Below are 22,043 nucleotides of genomic sequence, written 5' to 3' on the forward strand. Positions count from 1 at the left end.
TACCATTTAAAATTTAAACCCTAAACTATAAAAATTACAGAACATACAGTGATGCGTTGGATTATGTTTCTAAAGGCTTTAGCTGGAGTAGTCTGGGGCTAAATGTAATGCTGCCCAAACCAGTAGTATGAGTGCTGTGATGTCCAGCATGGCAGGGTTGACTGGTGGGCAGGATGGAAATTACATAATTGATGCAATATATTGAATCATATGGGAGTTAATGGGAAACGGGCTGTACACAAATGTGGCCACATATATCCCACTGAATGCAAAAATAAAAGAAAAACTAAAATATAAATTACCCAAACTTCACAAAAATGCTTTTCGGTTGAATTAAATAATATTTAGCGGCAATGGATTTAGTAAACATGACATATGATCATCAATAGTTAATGCATGAAAGACAAGGAAGCAATAATGCCTTCTGTCAATAATGGGCGTATATTGTGGGCATATTACAATACAGCAAAGTATTTTCAATATGAGATGTCGTATTTGCTTATGTTTGTTAGAAGCTTTAGTCAGAGCTTAAGAAGAAAAGCCCTTCATCCTCAGTCTTCTTCCTTGAGTTGGGTTGACTATATCTTAGGTACTACTGTCCAGCACAGACATCTTTTTCATACAGAAGAGCGGGGTGGATTTTTGTACCTAGTTGATCGCATAGTGGTTAGACAGGTCCATCACCCTGAGAGAAAGAGGGAAAAAAGTAATTATTAATAATGAAAAGAAAAACTGTCTGCGCTTCTTTTTTTTGGTAGCAGTATAAACTGCTTTGTGTGCCCACTATGTAGGAGGTGAGCGTAGGTTCTCACCCTATTGAGAGTGTGCCTTGACGTGGCGGGTGAGCTTAATTATGCTTTGGCCAATTCATATAACCAAAACCTCTCATTTATATTATGTTTATATATTTGTTGCCAACTTTATTAGGGTGAGAAGCGCAGACAGTTTTTGTTTTTTGTATACATTGTACAGCCAATACACTGTTTTTGCAGCATGCTTACACCTGTTTGGTAGGCCTCGTATTATACATTTGTATTATTTGAGCCTGTGACTAGCTTAGCGCACCGACATTTTTTCTTTTCCCTGTTTGCATATATTTGAGGTTGTTGGCTCCTCATTAGTCTGGTTGCAGCTTGCTGTCCAGGGGTTAATAGGGAGGAGGTTTAATTGCACCTCCCCCAACACATTAATAAGGTTTTGGTAGCAGTATAAACTGCTTTGTGTGCCCACTATGTAGGAGGTGAGCGTAGGTTCTCACCCTATTGAGAGTGTGCCTTGACGTGGCGGGTGAGCTTAATTATGCTTTGGGCAATTCATATAACCAAAACCTCTCATTTATATTATGTTTATATATTTGTTGCCAACTTTATTAGGGTAAGAAGCGCAGACAGTTTTTGTTTTTTGTTTTTTGTTTTTTGTATACATTGTTTTTTGTATACATTGTACAGCCAATACACTGTTTTTGCAGCATGCTTACACCTGTTTGGTAGGCCTCGTATTATACATTTGTATTATTTGAGCCTGTGACTAGCTTAGCGCACCGACATTTTTTCTTTTCCCTGTTTGCATATATTTGAGGTTGTTGGCTCCTCATTAGTCTGGTTGCAGCTTGCTGTCCAGGGGTTAATAGGGAGGAGGTTTAATTGCACCTCCCCCAACACATTAATAAGGTTTTGGTAGCAGTATAAACTGCTTTGTGTGCCCACTATGTAGGAGGTGAGCGTAGGTTCTCACCCTATTGAGAGTGTGCCTTGACGTGGCGGGTGAGCTTAATTATGCTTTGGGCAATTCATATAACCAAAACCTCTCATTTATATTATGTTTATATATTTGTTGCCAACTTTATTAGGGTAAGAAGCGCAGACAGTTTTTGTTTTTTGTTTTTTGTTTTTTGTTTTTTGTTTTTTGTATACATTGTTTTTTGTATACATTGTACAGCCAATACACTGTTTTTGCAGCATGCTTACACCTGTTTGGTAGGCCTCGTATTATACATTTGTATTATTTGAGCCTGTGACTAGCTTAGCGCACCGACATTTTTTCTTTTCCCTGTTTGCATATATTTGAGGTTGTTGGCTCCTCATTAGTCTGGTTGCAGCTTGCTGTCCAGGGGTTAATAGGGAGGAGGTTTAATTGCACCTCCCCCAACACATTAATAAGGTTTTGGTAGCAGTATAAACTGCTTTGTGTGCCCACTATGTAGGAGGTGAGCATAGGTTCTCACCCTATTGAGAGTGTGCCTTGACATGGCGGGTGAGCTTAATTATGCTTTGGCCAATTCATATAACCAAAACCTCTCATTTATATTATGTTTATATATTTGTTGCCAACTTTATTAGGGTAAGAAGCGCAGACAGTTTTTGTTTTTTATAATTATTAATAATGAATAACCTAGCGAGGCAGTGATACATCAAGTTGTAAATTTAAGGACAATGTATAATAAAGTTCAGATCATTATAAAATCAGTTTATTTTATTCGCCTCTCTGTTCAGCAAAAAACTTTTTTGGGCACCTAAATGTTTCCCCTTCTCCTATTTTTCCTCATTCCCCATAACTTCTCATTTGCTAGCGGTACATGTACAGTATGTGATGTACTAAAGGGAGGAGAGCTATTTTCCTCTTAATAGCTTCTTCCTGTCCCAAAATGGTGTTTTAAAACTTTTGTAAATTTTTGGCATTACACTATAAGCCAATTGGATCTTACTCTATTATCATTATTATTATTATCTTTTATTTATATAGCGCCAACAGTTTATGCAGCGCTTCATACAATACATATATTCAAGGGGTATGACAAGACAAGAATTGAGAGACTAAGACAGACCGATTCATTAGGTGGAGAGAGCCCTGCTCGCAAGCTTACAGTGAATATCAAACATACACATTATTTGTTTGTCGTGTGACATGCTCCTACCAGTAGAAGAGATTGTTCCAATTGTCAACTTACCCCGCAGCATTTGCAACCAACACACAGCATCCCAATGAGCCCATTGATGGCTTGAACAGCACAGAGAACACCTTGTACTGCACTCATTATCAGGAGCAAGGAGAAGAGCGTCAGATTCCAAGGGACCACATCAGCAGGTTCTTCGCACCTGCTCCATATACTTGGATGCCCTAGGTAATCGCTTAAAAAAATTTAAATGCATGATTATAGTCTTTGGTATTTATTTTATAATTTTGCCTAATTGTTTAGGTAAGGTTATGGCATTATTGTTTCCAAGAAGAAAAACTATATGGAAAAAAATACATCATGGAAGATAAGGGGGGGGGGGGTATTTTCCGGGTTGGATAATACAGCCATGTAATAGGTTCTTATATTTATATAGATATCTGCTGGATTTACAGGAACTACAATTTGACAGATAAGATAGACTTTTATGCTAGTAGATAACAATAGACTACCTACATACCACCAAACCTTTAATTTAAAGATACTCCAGTATTATTTAAATAACTCAAATAATGCAAAATACATAAGTAATTGTGCATGCAACCATAATCTATCTAAAACACAACACAGAATGTAAATAAACGCCATAAAGGACACTACACATGACAAGAATGCTTTCTTGGAATTACTCTTTACAACCACTGACTAATGTTTGGTCTAGAAAGGTTAACTCAGCCATTAGAGCTAATTATTAATTTTATCAAAAGCAGAAGGTACTGTGACAATAGAAGCAGTGTATAACCATACATCCAGTCACACACACACTGTGGCACACACTTCCCACTCTTTCATAGCTGAGTAGGTACAGCGAGATTTGTAGCCTCTCAAACAGATTTCATAGATTTAGGACAAAATAGGAATAAATAAAACAAATATGCCATATTAAACCATTTGAGTGCCAGGGGTAAGGCCACACTTTTTCCTTAAGAGGCTTGGCCAACTTTAGTAGTTTTGCTATAGATGCCTCTTAAGGATGCACTGAAACATCAACACCTCTCCGATGCTTGTAGAAGTCCAGTTGTGCTCCTCGTTATTTCTCTCTCTCATATTTATACGGTCCAGTTCTTATGCTCAAGTGCTAATTGTAGGTGCTTTCGGCAGTGGACACGATTCAGCCTGGGCACCCTGACTGGTCTGGGGCTACGCAGCCCCATACGCAACAAACTGCGATGCACTTTGTGTTCTGACACCTTTCTATCAGAACCAGCATTAACTTTTTTTTTAGCAATTTGAGCTACAATAGCTTGTCTGTTGGATTTGACCACATGGGCCAGCCTTCACTCCCCACGAGCATCAATGAGCCTTCGCTGCCCATGACCCTGTCGCCGGTTCAACACATTTCCTTCCTTGGACCACTTTTGATAGGTACTGACCACTGCAGACCAGAAACACACTACAAGAGCTGCAGTTTGGAGATGCTCTGACTGTCTGACTGTTGTCTAGCCATCATAATTTAGCCCTTGTCAAAGTCACTCAGATCCTTACGCTTGGCTATTTTTTCTGCTTCTAACACATCAATTTTGAGGACGAAATGTTCACTTGCTGCCTAATATATCCCACCCACTGACAGGTGACAAGATTATCAGTGTAATGTTATGAAGAAGTAATTGTTGAGATCCTCTGCTATAGTTATAGAACTAATGGAAAAATTGTGGGGGGGGGCATGATCTCCATAAAGGTGGGCACCTACGGTTAGTGAACTCGTGGAAATATGCAGGATCAAGGAGCATACTCCAACCCCTCTTGGGTATAAGATCCATGGGGTGCAAAATTCTACTTTTTAATATTTTTTAAATATGGCTAAAATTTTTGCCCCAAGCTGTACAAGCTACTTTAAAAAGCCTAGTCACTGACATAATGCTATTCGCTTCCCTTGACACTTCCTCTGTATATATAACACCCACCTTTTTGATTATATTGTATATCACTACATACTGTAATGTTTATTATCAACAGGTGTGTCATAATATGTGGTTGAATGCCAGAGAAAAAATGGTATCAATAGGGTTAAAATAATGGCTTTGATTGTTATTTTAGTGTATAAATTAGTATGTTGGAGATGTACTCTGGTTACTGTGCTGCTGTCAGACACCTGTTATTGATTTGCTCCTGTTGACTTTTATTAATATAACTGTGCCCTATTTTATTACATTCATCTAGTTTTGTGCTGTTATCTCCTTTAAATATTTACTTTTTTATTCATTTTATAGATTGTTTCTGAAGAATATTTGAAAATAATGACTTTAGTTTAATTACTTTAGTTCTCTGTCTTGCACAAAATCATAAGAACCTACTAGCTATAATTACATCACACCATTAACACACTGTTTGGGAGAGCAAGGCGGTAACAAGGTAGCCACATAGACATTTTACAGTGTTGGCTACTGTGTAATAGAATTACCTATTGCTCCTTGCCCACAAACTGCCTCTTCCCCTACCCCCAGCCCCTTAGATTGCATGAGACGGGTTTAGCTGAGCACTCCCATGTGCATGCATGAAGCGCTTTCCTGACGCTTATTGACTGCTTAACTATATGTGAATGTGCTGACACTCTAATATATATATATATATATATATATATATATATATATATATATATATAAAAACATTTAAATACAAGAACAGAAAAAAATATATTTCTTTTTTTGTTTCATTAGTGAGAGGTATATAAAACAAAAATTACAGAAAACTATTGCACTACGCTATATATTGTGTTTATTGAAACTTTCTGAGGAAATTATGTACTTAGTCTTATAGGGGGTTGGTTAATGTACGTGTGGATCAGCATGTTCACATTTCAACTTCCTGCCATTTAGGAAAGGCCATTTTGATTCAGTTCAATTTAACTCCCCATTGGCCTGACATGTTGAGTTATATTCAGTAATCAGTGGGTTTGTCATTCTACCTTCCTGACTAATGCCCAACCACAGTGAGATTCTTATCGATGATGAGCAGTGTTGGCCCCGTATAATACATGAAACGGCTTTCAAAACCCACCCTAAATATTAATTATGCATTAAGGAGAGGCATGCCATAAAATGTCCTTCATTTTAATGTTCACCACTTGTATTGTATGCAGGGCCGGACTGGGGATGAAAAGCAGGACCTGGCACTTTAAGGCCAGCAGCCATCTGATGACATAAGTGCATCTGAGGGCTTGATATGCGCAACAAGCACACTTCTTCTTTATGATTACATAAAGTACCCCCTGGGCTTATCCAGCCACTGACTGAATGGCACACCTGATCGGAAGAGTGTGTGGTCCTGTCGTCAACCAGTGTGTCAGATGGTTCTGGACCTGATTCTGAGGGAGCTCCGACTGTCTATTAACAGCCCAGTGGGGAGAAAGCATCAGCATTTAAATGCTTTAATAGAAGTTCAGGCATTTTTGTCACAGCTCACAGGGCAGGAAACATCGGCCTCACTTGGGTTTTGCTGCTGACCCTATGCTGCTGATCACATAAGGTATGATCAGCACACAGTTAGACAACGAAAAAAAGAGAGAAATAAAGTGGTTTTTAAAATTTGAAATGGGTATTTAATGCAGAACCAGTTGGTTATTTAGTCTGCCTATCCACTATCTGGTTTGCTCACTATTCTGAAGATAAAATGCATATCTTGCAAATAAGTTCTTAATTTTGTAGGATGGGCTCAACCTTCATCTGACGAAATGCTGAGCATGCTGAAAAAAAATGTGTGCATTTGTGTCCTTTGGTCAGATAAAAGGGCAATACTCGCTGTGTGTCAGTAGCCTGTGCATAGCTCTACTGCGCAGAGGTGTTGTCCACCGTAGGGTCATTCACACAGTGGCCTTGTGGACATCAGTTTAAATACTTGTTTCACTGAGTGCCTGTTTGTGAAGTTTACATCAGTTGCCTTAAGCATAACCCAAGGTGTTCTCCCCAATGTAACCTGTCACCTATAAATTTGGTAGTGAATTGGCAAGCACAATACATTGATGATATTTTTTACACTATAATATGCCACTATGCCATTTTATGATGACATGTTCATTTGAAGCTTGTCAAAAAATTATAGCTGTGCCTTAAAGCTTTTCAAATCTGTTTAAAAGTACACCTTCAATCAAAGCTATAGTAAGCAGAAACATCCACATATATACTAAAAAAAAAAATCTTACCCATCATTAAAGGCGTATGTCCAGTTTCCATTTCCCACATCGCATTTTGGTCCCTTGTGTATACCAACAATTGATATTATGAAGCTGTAACCAGCGCCAACGAATCCAATGGCAGCGAATAATATAGAAGAAAACATCTGTAAGGAATTTGAAGAATTGTAAGAAAGAGGAAAAAACTTCCTCCTGTAACAATATGAAAATTAAGATTTAAGTGTTTCAGACACATGTCTAGGACATCATAGAATTAAAGGGGAAACATGGATTTAAGGTTAACTTTTGAAGCAAACACGTCTATGTTACATTGTGGTACAATTTATTCATGCAAACCATTATTTTTTTTAATATACCAGGACACAGAGAGTCATGGCCATCTAAAATCGTATGAATTTTATGCATTATATATTATTGAAAGAATTTCCCTGGAATAACCCACATGTTTGTTTTTAACCATAAATGCTTCTTTGGAACCAAACACAAATAAACTGAATTTGAATAGATTTACTTAAGATGTGGACATTCTACTTCGAGGTTATTGGTAATGATGGAACTGGTAGGAGGTAAGCACTCTCAGTATAGCTGATATTAAATATTGATACATATTCCGCCTCTTCCAATCAGTAAACCAGAAAGAGAAAACAAGGCTGAGCAACTGATACTTCATCAATTTTCAGGCATTGAAACAAGATGGCAAAAAAAGTCTGTACTAGCAATTCCCAAGCATATAAGCAGCTGGAATATTGTAGCATGCAAGTACGAGTAAGAGAAAGGAGAAGGAAGTGAGTGAGTGAGTGAGTGTGGCAGGATGGAGGGAGACGATGAGGGAGTTGATAAGGTAGTTAGGAGAAGGAGTTAGTATGTATGCAAGCATGCATGTTTCTGAATGTGAATCAATACTATTATTTATTTATTGTTTTATATAGTGCCATCATATTCTGTAGCGCTGTACAATGGGTATTATGGACTATGCCTCCAGTCTTCTCTATAATTGAAATTACCTAAAAATCTGTCATAGATCTATCTGTTATCAATCTACCTGTTATCTATTTATGTATTATATCTGAAGTGTACAAAATGTCTATTAGAATTGGGCAACATCCTAAAAAAAATGTTTAACACAAAAATCAGGCTTTTCCGGGATGCAATGGCAACAAAAGTAGGCCTTAATAGATACTTTCCACGCATTTTTGGTGTTGAGCAATATTTGTTGCCTTAACAAACTTATGTAGGTTATAACGTGAAAAAACAAACAAAAATTACTTATTGTAGCTGACAATTTATTACCTATAAAAAGTAAAAAAAAGAGGAAATTAAATCAAATAATCAATTAATATTCAATATTGACTCACATCAACAATGTTTTCAGAACCTGTCTTTCCAGCTGATTTTGTAATTGTGATTAGGATTTTATATTTTTTTGTATACATTATTTGCTTTGAAACAATGACGCGTTATAATTCATATATTCCATAATGATATTATGGAATTGTATAGACGGGCTTCTCTCGGAATACATTTCACTTACAGCAAACCTTTTTCCACAGTTCTCATTGCCACAACATCCACAACAGTCATTGTTCTTCAGACCAAGGAAGACCAGGGCTGGAAATACCATCTGCGAGAGAACATGTACAAACATTATAATAGACGGAATCTGTTTTTACTTAACAAATATTTCTCTATTAAAAACCTCTGAGATGGTTATAAATTACATCCATGGAACAAAATATAATGAATCTCCATAAAATTGATTTTTTTTGTTGGTTTACATATAATACATTTAAAAACAAAATGCAAAAACATGTCATATGTCAAATCATAATTTACACTTTGCTATGTTTATTATCAATGCAAAAAATATGAATTAATATTTGGAAATTTTAAAGTTTCATATTTTTTTTATCCATAACAAACACAGTAAGTCACTTAATAGAAAAGTATGACATATATATATATATATATATATATATATATATATATATATATATATATATATATTCATGATTTAGCATCCCTGATGCAGTGGGAATGAATATGAATGTGTAAAATTGTGAAACTTTGTAAAGTTGTCAATTCACTTCTAAAAAAAATTCTAATATCACTTTGTGGGCTTAATACGAAAAACATTCAAGAAAATGGAAAGAAGGAACCACATTTTGAAATATAGAATTCTATTTTGTACTATACCATTGATTCCTTAGTTATTGTAGGGATCATCTTCCTTCAGTGACAGAATTTAAAAATGTATATTCACATCAATCTACACCCGCTAGTTTAGGTGTTTTCGCCAACAAGACTTTTTAGAATGGAACATTCAACTTGTTTTAGACACAATGACATGTGAGCTTTCTATGCATCCTTCTGTAATTATATTATCTGTCTATATAAAAGTACCCATGTGTCTAGGCGAACACACAAACTAATTATTCTCCCTAATAACAATAATTACAAACTTAAAAATCTAATCTGCATCATGATTTTATTTTTATAGTATCCAATTCCCTTTTCAATAACAAATGAGGAATGCATACTAATTGTTCTTCCTATAATAAAATACACAATCCTATAAAAAAAATCTAACAAATGGAATCATGATCTTTTTCAGGGGAAACCATTTAGGTAGGAAAAGATCCTGTGATCTATTACAGTTTCTACTATGATTTGGATTAATCAGTATTGGTAAGTACTCCCCTTAAAGTATGAATTATAGCTAATTTAACTTAATATTTTAATCTTAAAAAAATACTTCTCAATGCAAGTATCTGTATAAATTATAAATGATAAAAAAAATCTGTATTGTATCATTTCATAATATAATTCAAAATGTTGCAATAAAATAATGGGAGCGATATTGTGATCCCTCATTACATACAGATTTTAATGTTTCCATGACTTAAACCGTACACTTACCAGAACCCCAGAACCCAAGATTCCTCCAAAGTACCAGACTTCATCTGAAATGTGTCCATTTTCTGAAGCAACCTTCCCACCAGGGAAAAAGAGCAAGATATTGGCCAGTATGCAAAGAATAGCCAGGGGGATTAGGGCAATGCCCAAGCATTTTGAACAGCCCCCAGAACACATATTTCAAGATGAAAAATATACTGGCCCTAATGGAGAGAAGGTTATCGAACTCTAATAACCAGGAGTGTCTCGGGTGAAATAATCCAATATTAAATAGTCCCCTGTAGATGCAGTGCGTTACTGGACAAGAGGAAATGCTTCTCTGACTGTGCTTACAAAGTCACCTGCCAATTTATATGCCCACAGTTGGTGGAAGCCCCATTCTAGCATATTAGGTAAAGAGCAATCATTTTGTCATGACAACTAATAACCCCTGTTAATATTCTACTTAAATGGACAGGGCACTGTCATTGATTTGCCTTAGGCTATTCCAGTAGCAGATGATAACACCTCCCTGGTCTGTGCCCTAAAAAATTGTCAGTTATGACCTTTCTATGTTGTCCATTTACTTAATTAATAATTAACTTTTGAATTGAATATACACCTTTTTTAAATACTGTATATAACTATTAGAAATGTTAAAAAACTTTTGTTTAAGAAAATGCATTCTAGAAGATAAGATAGGATTCCTATAGGAATTCAGCACCCCATGTACTTTAAACATCTGTTTTAAATGATTTTTGTGATAAAACAAAGTTATAAACGTAGGAGGCCAAACTTTTTATAGCGATGCTTTATTTTTAGAAATGCTGGAGAGATCCTTACGAAACATATAGAGATTCACTTATTCTGAATTACAAGATAAAATAGATAAAAGGGATGAAATGGAATGGCGATGAAGGTAAAATGGGTAGGGAAGATGGCATTCCAGGGAGACAGTCAAAAACTTTATAAGGTTTCTAGAAAGAAGGCTGATTGTATCCCAAACTTGCATCAATAAGACTTGATGACATAAGCCTATATTACTATTGAATTTCATACTAGAGGTAGGCTTGGGTAGCTGAGCGACAGAACAGGGGTTCTTGGCCACATAAAGATAAATAAAGTAAAAAACTGGGAGAAGGATCTTGAGCTGGACTATTTTTGATATGTCGTTCTCTACTCTTTACTCTTGCACGACTCAAGCCAATGCTAGGCTGCCCAGCTATGTGTCATGCTTAGATTTTATCTTACTTTTAACTTTTAAGACAAAAAGCTAGTATTATATAAGTACAAAATAAGTACAAAATAACAAATCTTTATGTTAAGTTGTTCTTAAATCTTCCCTTAGTGTACGGCTTGTTCTATACCAATCAAATACAGTTATCCTGGCTGATACCTAATGTAATGTATAACTTTATGGAGTTTGGAGTTTGGAGCAGTAACTAAACTTGCTTTCTCTATTAGTAAATTTGTAAACAATTTTCATTGTTTTGGCTTGAAAGGCTTACATTAAAGTTCATTTGGTAGATTTAAAGATGTACAAAGGTAGCAGAACAACCAAAGTTTTTATCAGCGCCAACAATATTTATAATATTGTTATATATAAACTGAACCCATTTCTTTCCCAAATCATTCATTTTAAAGTTTACTATATAATATATATATATATATATATATATATATGTCCATTAAATTGTATCTATAGATTAAGTTAACCAGATAGCAAAATTCACATAAATCAGAATGGCTAGAAAGCCCATAAAAAGGAACATAAAAAGTATACAGTTATCAGTTTTGGAGTCCCCCTTAGCCAATGTCGGGATCAGGTGGGGAAACCCGGTATGCAGGACTGGGACCAACAGGCAGGGCTAGGAAGCCAAAGGTCAGGAATGGAGCGAAAAGCGTAGTCGGTAAATGTAGCCAAGGGTCAGGAATGGAGAGAGCAGCGTAGTCGCTAAATGTAGCCAAGGGTCAGAAACGGAGAGAGCAGCGTAGTCGGTAAACGGTAGCCAAGGGTCAGCAACAGGAATCATAAACAAGAAAATGCACACTACAGCTCTAAATGGCACAATAACCGAGCATTGAGTGAAACTCAGTGCTGGTTTTTAAATCCACCACCAGGGGTCGCCCCGCCCCCTGTACGTGGCGTTGTTAATGCGCGTTCCCCGCCTTCATTACTCATGGATGAACAAAGAGAGGTGGGGGCACGAGCGCGTGCTCTTAGATACAGCCGCGAAGGCGGCAGATGAGCAGGAGCATGGATGGCAGCAGCGTGGGAGCTAGTACCCGCGGTCGGCGGGTACTCGGGTGAGTGACTCCGTTGGAGTTGGAGATGTAGACCCCGACGCGGACCCTGACAGCCAATCCCTACAGCTAACTGCTGAACATTATTTCTTATATATATGAGAATTTATTGCGTCAATACTAAATATTTAAATTATTACTTTGCTGTTTGTCTAAACTTGTATGTGTGTATGTTTTTTTGTACGTAATAAAAAAATAAATAAAAAAATCCAGTTATCACACAAATCCTATATAAAGTCCTTCTCACTCTAGACACCCTCATGGCTATCTCTGGAATGTCAAGTAAAATACATACAAAGATTTCAGGTAGTAGCCAAAAATCAGAACAGCCCAGGAGGCAGTTACTCCCTTCCCCCTTTACAGCCCTCCTCCTGATTGCGGTAAAAAGGGATCCTACCAGTGACTTGTATGGGGGGAAGTGACCAGGGAGATTAGCTAGGAGATATTTACGAAGACGAACACAAAGATTCTTCATGTTGTACTTCTTCATCTTCGTGTACGTTTGTAGGGAACCCAGATATGGTCCATTCTTTTGGCTGTGGAAACCAACAGCAGTACATCAACACCTGGTAGTACAGATGAACCACCTGCTAGCAACAGGCCCCCACTGAGACTGGCTAACACAATGAAGGACAGTGCTGATCATGAAAGACACCCTCCAACTACTGGGAAATAATCTTCCTACCCATAACAGGAAAAGTCCTGATCAGGCATAGCCACCAAGCTACATGATCACATGGGCCAGTACATGAGCACAGCTCAGAAGGACATTAGGAACATCACCAGTTGCTAATATACAGAGTAGTTGCCCAAGACTCAAAGTCCAGGTAGACCAACCTGAGCACAGTCTGGATTGACTACAGGAAAGCCTACAACTCAATACCACACACATGGATCTGTGAATGCCTGGAGCAATACAAAGTCAACAGGACACTATGGACTCAAGCACTTGAAGGGAGTCTGGACAACAAGACATTGACTCACTGAGCCACCTGATGAATGTACAGTGAAGACATTGGGAAGTCATTTGGACTGGAGGAGTGTGGCTGGATTGTAGTAAAAAGAGAACAAAGGGTGGAACATAGGGCAGATAGCAGACATACAGACCAGCTACAAGTACCTTGGTATCCAACAGTCACATGATGAGGATATGTGGTCTGCACCTTCAAAACATACACTTTGCCAGTCATCAGAAACTCTGATGGCATAGTGAGTCGGCCAAAGGAGGACATGGAGGCTGCCAAAGCAAAGACCTGAATACTTCTCACAATGTATGGGGTTTCCCCAAGTTCAACACCCAGAGACTGTACACCAACTGGAAAGAAGGATGGCGAGGTCTGGTAAGTATCAGAGCCACCACCTTGGATGAAACACAGAGCAGCTGGGAGTACATCAGAGAGGTAGCACTCAAAGATGAGCTCCTGAGAGAATTCCTGAAATATGCCAGCAATATACTTGGAAGGAAGTAGAGGAAGTACCATGGCTGGACAGGGCTGGTCTCAAAGACAGCACTGAGGCACTTATAATGGCAGCACAAGAGCAGGCACCAGATCTACCACAGCAGAGAGGTCCAAAAGTGTACACAATGTTGAGAGGCTTCTGAGACAGTCCACCACAGGGTGTAAGGGGTGCAAGATTCTTGCAGGCACAACCAAGTAGCTAGTATTGTGTACAGGAACATCTTCACAAAGTATGGGCTAAATCCTCCCAAGTCCAAATGGAAAATTCCACAGAAGGTTGTGGAGAATAACACATTCTTGGAACTTATGGGACATTCAGATCCAGACAGGCAAGAAGGTATTGGTAAATCAACCAGACATTGCTGTGGTAGACAAGTGGTGCCAAGTAACAAGTGCCAACGACATCATGAAGAAGGAGTATGAGAAGCTGTAGAATTACCAGGGCCTGGAAGAAGGACTAAAGAAGAAGTGGAGTATGAAGTTAAATCCGGTCCTAGTGGTCATAGGAGCACCCAGGGCTGTGACTCCTAAGCTGAGAGAGTTGCTCCAACAGATTCCAGGAATAACATCAGAACATTCTGTCCAGAAAAGTGCAGTGCTAGGGACAAGTAAGATACTGCACATAACCTCTGGTAGATGACTCATTGTTGAGGAAGACACATACCACCCAAAGGGGGGAGAAGGGAATGGACTACACTTTGTCATGATTTATTCAACAAAAATAAAGCCATATGTGAAAAACTAAGTACACTTTAGGATTCAATAGCTTGTAGAACCACATTTAGCAGCAATAACTTGATGTAATTGTTTTCTGTATGACTTTATCAGTCTCTCACACTGTTGTGGAGGAATTTTGCCACACTCTTCTTTATAACCTTGATTTCGGCTTTTGAGCTTTGTGAGCATTTGTTTATGCACAGCTCTCTTAGGGTCTCCCAACAGCATTTCAATCAGTTTGAGGTCTGCACCTTGACTGGCCCATTTTGTTGTACATTTGTTGGTGTGCTTAAGATCATTGTCCTGTTTCATGACCCAAATTCAGCCAAGCTTTAGTTGTTGGGCAGATGGCCTCACATTTCACTCTAGAATCCTTTATTATACAGATGAGTTCATGGTCAACTCAATGACTGCAGGGTTCCCAGGTCCTGTGGCTGCAAAACAAGCCGAAATCATCACCCCTCCACCACCGTGCTTGACAGTTGATATGAGGTGTTAGTGCTGATATGCTGTGGTGCTATGCATTATGGCAAAACATCTCCACTTTGGTCCTGTCTGTCCAAAGGAAAATGTTCCAGAAGTCTTGTGGTTTGTTCAGATGCGAACCTAAGCAGCAATGCCATGTTTATTTAGAGAGAAGAGGGCCGGTCTCTCCTGGCAACCTAAACCATACTTGTTCAGTCTTTTTCCAATTGTACTGTCATGACCTTTAACATTGAACATGCTAGCTGAGGCCTTTAGGCCTTTTTTGCAATTTCTCTGAGCATTGCAATGTCTGATCTTGAGGTGAATTTGCTGAGATGTCCACTCCTAGAAAGATTGTCTTGAATCTGTCTCACTGTAGAATGATGGGCGTTAAAGTGTTTGGAAGTAGCCTTTTAACCCTTCCCAGATTGATGGGCACCAATAAGTGCTTCTCTAAGATCATTTATCTCTAAGATATATTTCCCCCTTTGCATTGTGTGAACACACACCTGAATGCTCCAGACCTGCAAACTGCTAAAACTTTGGTTTTGATAGAAGTGGTCACAATTGCTAATGATAAATTAATCAAGGGTATTTGATTAGCAGCACCTGTCTACTACTTAGCATCCTAATTCCTATGGAAGCGGTAAGGGTGTACTTATTTCTGCACACCTGGCTTCTCTAGTTTGGCCTTATTTTTGTTGAATAAATCATGCCATGGTGTAATATGTCCTATGTTGTTTATCTGAGGTTGTATTTACCTAATGTGGTATTGTCATCATGTCATGATATACATATATATATTCACCCAGAGACTCCAGTTGAAACAGAAAGCTCCTATGTATGCACATCACCTTAAAGAATCATATATTCTATTACACAGAATTCCTAGTAGTGACTTGGGTTTTATATGTTTCAGCTTGATTAGTTTATTGCGTAGTAAAATCATAATATTTAAAAGAGTGTCTGCTCATCTTGATCTCTCCCAGAATAATAAGAAACCACTAGACATATCTAATTATTTGTGCTGGGGATGCGGTAGTACTATCATTTTACCAATTTTGGGCTAACTTTTTGCTACTCCTCTACTGTGAACGTCTAGCAGTTCCAGATTATCTATTAGGCATGTGTCTAGGGTCCCCAAGTGCTGGCAATTTGTGTAAATACAATTGCGGCTAAAGTCACTGGATGGTCTTAATCCACCACTTCCCTTTGCCCATTGTCATTGACTGTTATGTGGATTTTCATTTAAAATATTACTTTGGTATAGCCCAGTGATAACATCTAGGGCTTGGTGACTTGTTGTCATAATCCTTCCTGTTAAGAGTGCAGAGATCAAAAAGAGTAAGGTGGTCAACTGGCGGAGATGAGTAAAAATCAGGTGCAGAGTTCAACCCAGAAGTGTAATAAAAATACTAAGTCAAGGTCAAGGGAGCCAAAGGTACTCAAAGTCCAGAAGTGCAAAGCACAGGATTAGTATATAGAAGAGACATCAGGAATAAATGGCAAGCAAGTTATCAGGAAACCAGCTAAGCATCATACAGACTGAGCAGCTGGCTTTTATTTTCAAATTTGGTGCCCTCCACTGATGTCATTCCTGCATAGCCGCTTCTCCCGAGAAGCCGGTATCAGCTGTGCAGGGTAACCAAGACGTGTCTCCATGGCAACAACTTCAGCTACTCACGCTGTGCATATGGAAAGGAGATCTCCCATGAGGGGTGGGCCAATTGTCTGTTGTATAGACAGAAGATACTAGGCCAGGTAGTGGGTGCCAGCCTCCCGAAACTTAGCACATGTACTACTATCTGGGAATGATGATAGGTATGAGAGAAGACCGTTCCCTTTCTAAAGAGCCCTTTCTAAACTATTTTGAACTGGTGAAACATGAACAAGTGGTCGCCCTGGCCCCATAGAGGCACAGCCCCCGTCACAGTTGCCCCTGTAGTTATGCTTCTGCTCCAGTAGGTTGCTTGTAAGCTAAGTTTTCTCAAGCAAATTACATACTTAATATAGGAAAGAGGTGTTGCTAGCAAAACTAACAAAACTCAATAAAATATGTAATCCCTAAAATACAATGTTTTTCATACATTGTCTTAGTAGCTTGCATTAAACATGAAGTTGATGATCCCTGCTCTAAAATGTAACATGGGGGTAGGGTGTATTTATTGAACAATCATAATCAATGCCAGATGGGGATAAAAACTTGTGTGTTGCTTTATTGAAGATCAACTCAGATCTTACTAAGGACAGTTCTTCATCTTTGACCTTCATTCATGAGTCTTGTTTCCTGTGCAAAACCTTTTCCATACATTTTGAAGCAATTTCAATAGGATTTGTGTTGATGTCAGGCAGAAATTAAACAGGTCCATCACCCTGGAAGCACAAAGAGACAGTTACTGCAGTTGCTTTTCATAGCGTTCAAAAGAGAGAGCTATGAATTTGCTTTTGCATTTGTCACAAGAAGAGGCCACGATAATGCAGGGGAGAGCTGAGAGAACTAGAAGGAGAAGAACAAGAAGAAGAGAAGGTGCAGAGAAGGAGATGGAGAAGCAAAGACACGGAAGCTGTTGTCAGAAAAGGTAGGGAGACATTTAGAGAGTGTGTGACAGAGCGTGAGTGATACCCAAATCTGAACCAAAAAAGCCCTCTGAATTTTGTCTGTATTGAAAGGACAGAAAACAAAAGTTGCTGTCCGATTTTTTTCCCAAAATATTTTTGGTTCATTTGCCTAATCTAGGGGCAGGATATAATCAACATGTCCATCATAACATGCATGGGGCTTGTTATGGTAGGCTATGTGGAAAAACTATTGGTTGTATTAATATGTATTGGGCTGGAAAGTGTAATATTTGCCACCTAAAAAATATATTATGACTTAACTTACCCCACAACATCCACAGCACCTACAGTCTCCACAAATTGTACCAATGAGCCCGTTGATAGCTTGAATAGCACAAAGAACAGCTTGAACCCCACTCATTATCAGTAGCAGGCAGAAGAGGGTAAGATTCCATGGGACAATATCAGTAGGTTGTTGACAGAGATTCCATAGATTTGTGTTCGACAGGTAATTTCTGTGGGAAAACAAAATATTTTATGTTTCTAACTGCATGTACATTGAATTCCTACTTACATATTTATTTCTTGATTTAGTTCTTTTAATTTAACGGTCCAGTTCTTCTAATTTAACGGTCCGGTAACTGTTTCTGGGCACTCAGACATGGGGAAAACATTGCCTGTTGACAGTGCTGTGTGTTCTGGCGGGTAATGTTTTGCCCATGTCTGGGAGCCTAGCCAGTGCCTACCCCTGTGTTTACATTCAAAATGTGGACTCTTCACAATTGTTCGGTCCTACAGTACCTACCCCGACCATGTACTCTTTGTTGTTATGCGTGTTTAACATTGCGCCAACCTGCCAGAAATGGAGCACTATGGGCAGGTTTCCCCTATGTCGGTGATTACATTCAAAATGTAAAGCCTTTTCCCAATAGCATGCTGCCACAGTACCTACCCTCCACTGTGTATCTATTGGCTGTTTTGATTAAATGTACCCTCTCCCAAACTGCTGTCCACGTTCTGATTCATTATTCTTTTGCACTTTTGTTCTATCTGATTGGTTACCATGCCCCAAGTACTCGACACCCGTTGGGCAGAGATACTAGTGGGCAATTCAATTTGCTTTCGGTGTTTGTTTCCCCAGATCACTGAAGTGAACTCATCGCACTGACTGGAAAACCACTGCATCTTGGAGTGTTGTGTAGTTCTTTGTGGACTTGTTTCTAGGAAACTTTCTTCAGAGAAACTATATTTTAGTTTGAGAAGTGGAGCAGCTACCCATCTGAAGTCAGCTCAGCTCAGGGTCAAAGGAAGAAAGCAACAACTGCCAGGGACACTCCCATCTAATTGGTTCCCGTTACAAGCTTCAGGCCCAAAATGTATTTCATCAGTTTGAACAGTTTTCTAGATACTTTATTCCTGGCAAAAATAAGTCACCTACCCATCATTGAAGGGGTATATCCAACCACTTAAAACTCCTGTATAACACTTGGGTCCTTTATTTATAGCAACTGCTGAAATGATAAAGCAGTAACCAGCTCCTACAAATCCAATAGCAGCAAATAGAATTGATGAAAACATCTAGAAAAAACACAAACAAAAAGGTTCATATCCATAATATTATTATTATTAGTATTATTAATACAATACATGTTATCTGCAATAAAAATAGATCCCTTCCTGGAAGGACTATATACCCTGCACCAGGCCAGCTGACCAAGCTCGTTGTTGAACATTTACAAACATATCAACGGAGCCTTGGGTAAAACCTTGATTTTATTGCCTTACCTCTCTATGTCTCCTCATAAAGATCCCATGTATTTGGGAATTTTCCAACTCAACAAAGCTTAGATTACTTACTCAACAAAATTAATGGTCTACCTCAACACAAAGTTCATTAGTTTAGATTACAGAGGGCAATTAAACAACTAAGTCATGGTCAATTATTGGTAGGACACAGCTGCAAAAAAATAATAAATAAATATCAATTCACCATGATATTATTTAACATATTCGCAGCTACAGAAATCAGACTCTTTGCAACACCTTAATTTATATAAATTTAAATATTTAATGACAATGTGTATTACATTAATATTTTTTTCTAGTGGTATATAACCACTTTTATTATGTGTTATTAATAAATGGTATACAATGCATGTTATCATGATTATAATATTTCTTTAGGATGTGTTTTTTTCCAGTTTGTAATAGAAAAGCTCAAGGTGAGTCCCATCTTAGAATTGAAATAGATTACTTACTGCAAATCTTTTCCCGCAGCTCTCATTACCACAACACCCACAGCAGTCATTGTTTTTCAGACCAAGAAATACAAGAGCTGGAAAAATCATCTAAAAAAAAATGCAGATAAAATATTTAAAAAAAGTAACATACAATGAAACATTACAAAATGGGGTTCAGCAATGTACAAGGGAAGTAGACCTTCCGCAAAAATGATTAGTTCAATGAGGGAAATCAAAAAATGTCGTAGAGCTATCCTGAATATAAAACAAGGCTAAGGACCAGGTCATACAGCAGGTATGATAATAATGGAGGTAAATGGAGGTAAACATTCTATCTCCATTAAAATGATAGTACCCACCAGTGCTAATAATGTTAACATGATATGGATTATTGACACCAGAATATACAGATATCTGATAAATGGCCAAAGTAGCTGGAATATTAGTGGAAGTGGACAGCCAAAATCCAGGGGTGCCATCTAAGGAAACCACACTTGCCTTAATGTAGCCATATGGGACTTAGTTTGGGGCATCACTCAATGTCTACAGATGAAATCTAGTTTACTAGGTTTGTATGCTTTAAACTTTACATAAGATGATGCTGTGGCATTAGCTGGATCATGCCGATATAAACCCTGAGATTGTCTCATCAACAACTTTCAAACTGGGTTGGGCTCACCCGCAACATAAGGAAACACAAGTAATGTCCTCTGGCGTACACTTTTTGGGGGTGACTTTGCTCTGGCTTGCATTCCGAAAATGGGGCTAAACCAGGTTTTGTGCTGAAGCCAGTGCCAGTATAAATACCCCTCCCACAAATACAGGCTGAAAACAATCTTTACATTTGATATAGTCATTAACAGCATATCATATTAGAGGGATTATAACACTTGCTTCTTACAATGTTGTATCCAACATTTACCGGAGACACCACGCTGTTATATCATTTTTCATAAGCACGAGGGAGATGTATAGTCAGAAAACTATAGCTCAGAATGGCTTAATCTTGATAAACATATCACAAAAAAAAACAGTTTGCAACACTATTGTTTTTGCAAAAAAAAAAATTGATGCATAAGGTCACTAACTCTGTCCCATTCACTTCCCCCAAGGTAGTCTGCAAAGTTGTAACTATAAACATCTCTTTATCTCTATAGGAAAGCTTATCATTAGAGTCAAGGCAATAACAAAATCACTTAAATATGTTTAAGAAGCCAATGGTATTTCTAAAATATACTTAGATTTTTTTTTTAAGAAGCAGCTTGCTCATCTAAAGTTGCATGCTGCATTCTATTGGTGCGAAGACAAAGACTTCTCTCAGAACTCATTGGCTCTATTAGGATTGTTTCAGTAAGAGGTTTTGCACTTACCAGAACCCCGGAACCCAAGATCCCTCCAAAGTACCACACTTCATCTGAAATGTCACTGTTTTGAGAAGCAACTTTTCCGCCAGGGAAAAACAACAGGATATTAGCCAGCACACACAGAATAGCTAGAGGAATTAGGGCAATACCCAAGCATTTTGCACAGCCTCCAGAACACATTTTAAAAAGAAATGCGGGCGCCAATAGAAGATATCTGCCTTAATTACGAGTGTCCCAGGTTGTACAATCCTGTGAAAATCCCTTGCGGTTGCTGTGTATTACTGAACAGGTAGTGATGCTCTTCTGGCTGTGCTTACACAGTGACCTGGCAATTTATATGCCCACAGTTGGTGGAAGCCCCATTCTATCAGGATTATATATATAGAACAATAAATTTGTCATGACAACCAATAACCCCTGTTAATATTCTACTTAAGCAGAAAAGATACTCTCATTGGTTTTCCTTTGGCTAGCAAACGATAAAGCCTTCCCAGCCCTAAATTACAACATTTACAACCTTTCTACGCTGCACCAAGCCTTCATAAATTATTAACTGATTGATGGAAAATGGGATCGTTTTCAAATAATTCTGCCCTTTGGAGAAAAAAATAATAGTTTGATTTTACATAAAATGTATATTTTATATAGATGGATGCCATCATCCCAGCATATTTAAAAATTTATATACGGTAATTTTAAATTCAAATGCTTTTTCCATCAGTTGTGTTTGACCATTTTACATGTCAGATACATTAAAATATGAGATATATCTAAATATCTACGTATGACATAATAAACTTCTTTGCCTTATAGCAGCATACAATGTGCGTGAATTTGATTTGATCTATACATTGTGTTAGCTACATGTGGCCCTTGAGCTAAAGCACCATAAGCCACCACTTTTATTATTAACATTAAAAATATATTAAAAATAACATAGTATAGGCTAAATATTTGTTA

The 22,043-nt window shown here is 38.0% G+C and overlaps 2 protein-coding genes across 2 annotated transcripts; both read right to left on the minus strand.

The window, feature by feature from the left end:
• Nucleotides 1-667: 667 nt before the first annotated feature.
• LOC149300243 (transmembrane 4 L6 family member 4-like) lies at nt 668-10,172 on the minus strand. Its single transcript, XM_089485449.1, has 5 exons — nt 9,999-10,172; nt 8,614-8,703; nt 7,092-7,228; nt 2,948-3,128; nt 668-685 (listed from the first exon to the last, which is right to left on the minus strand). The coding sequence occupies exons 1-5, from the start codon at nt 10,170-10,172 to the stop codon at nt 668-670; spliced, it is 600 nt and encodes a 199-aa protein (XP_089341575.1).
• Nucleotides 10,173-17,275: 7,103 nt separating this feature from the next.
• LOC149300244 (transmembrane 4 L6 family member 4-like) lies at nt 17,276-21,263 on the minus strand. Its single transcript, XM_089485446.1, has 5 exons — nt 21,090-21,263; nt 19,738-19,827; nt 18,918-19,057; nt 17,805-17,994; nt 17,276-17,293 (listed from the first exon to the last, which is right to left on the minus strand). Exons 1-5 carry the CDS (start codon nt 21,261-21,263, stop codon nt 17,276-17,278), a joined length of 612 nt encoding a protein of 203 aa, XP_089341572.1.
• Nucleotides 21,264-22,043: the final 780 nt, after the last annotated feature.

Source organism: Sceloporus occidentalis, unplaced genomic scaffold (genome assembly GCF_023333645.1).
Source record: "Sceloporus occidentalis isolate IW3139 unplaced genomic scaffold, rSceOcc1.0.p SCAF_25, whole genome shotgun sequence".
Taxonomy (NCBI): Eukaryota; Metazoa; Chordata; class Lepidosauria; order Squamata; family Phrynosomatidae; genus Sceloporus; species Sceloporus occidentalis.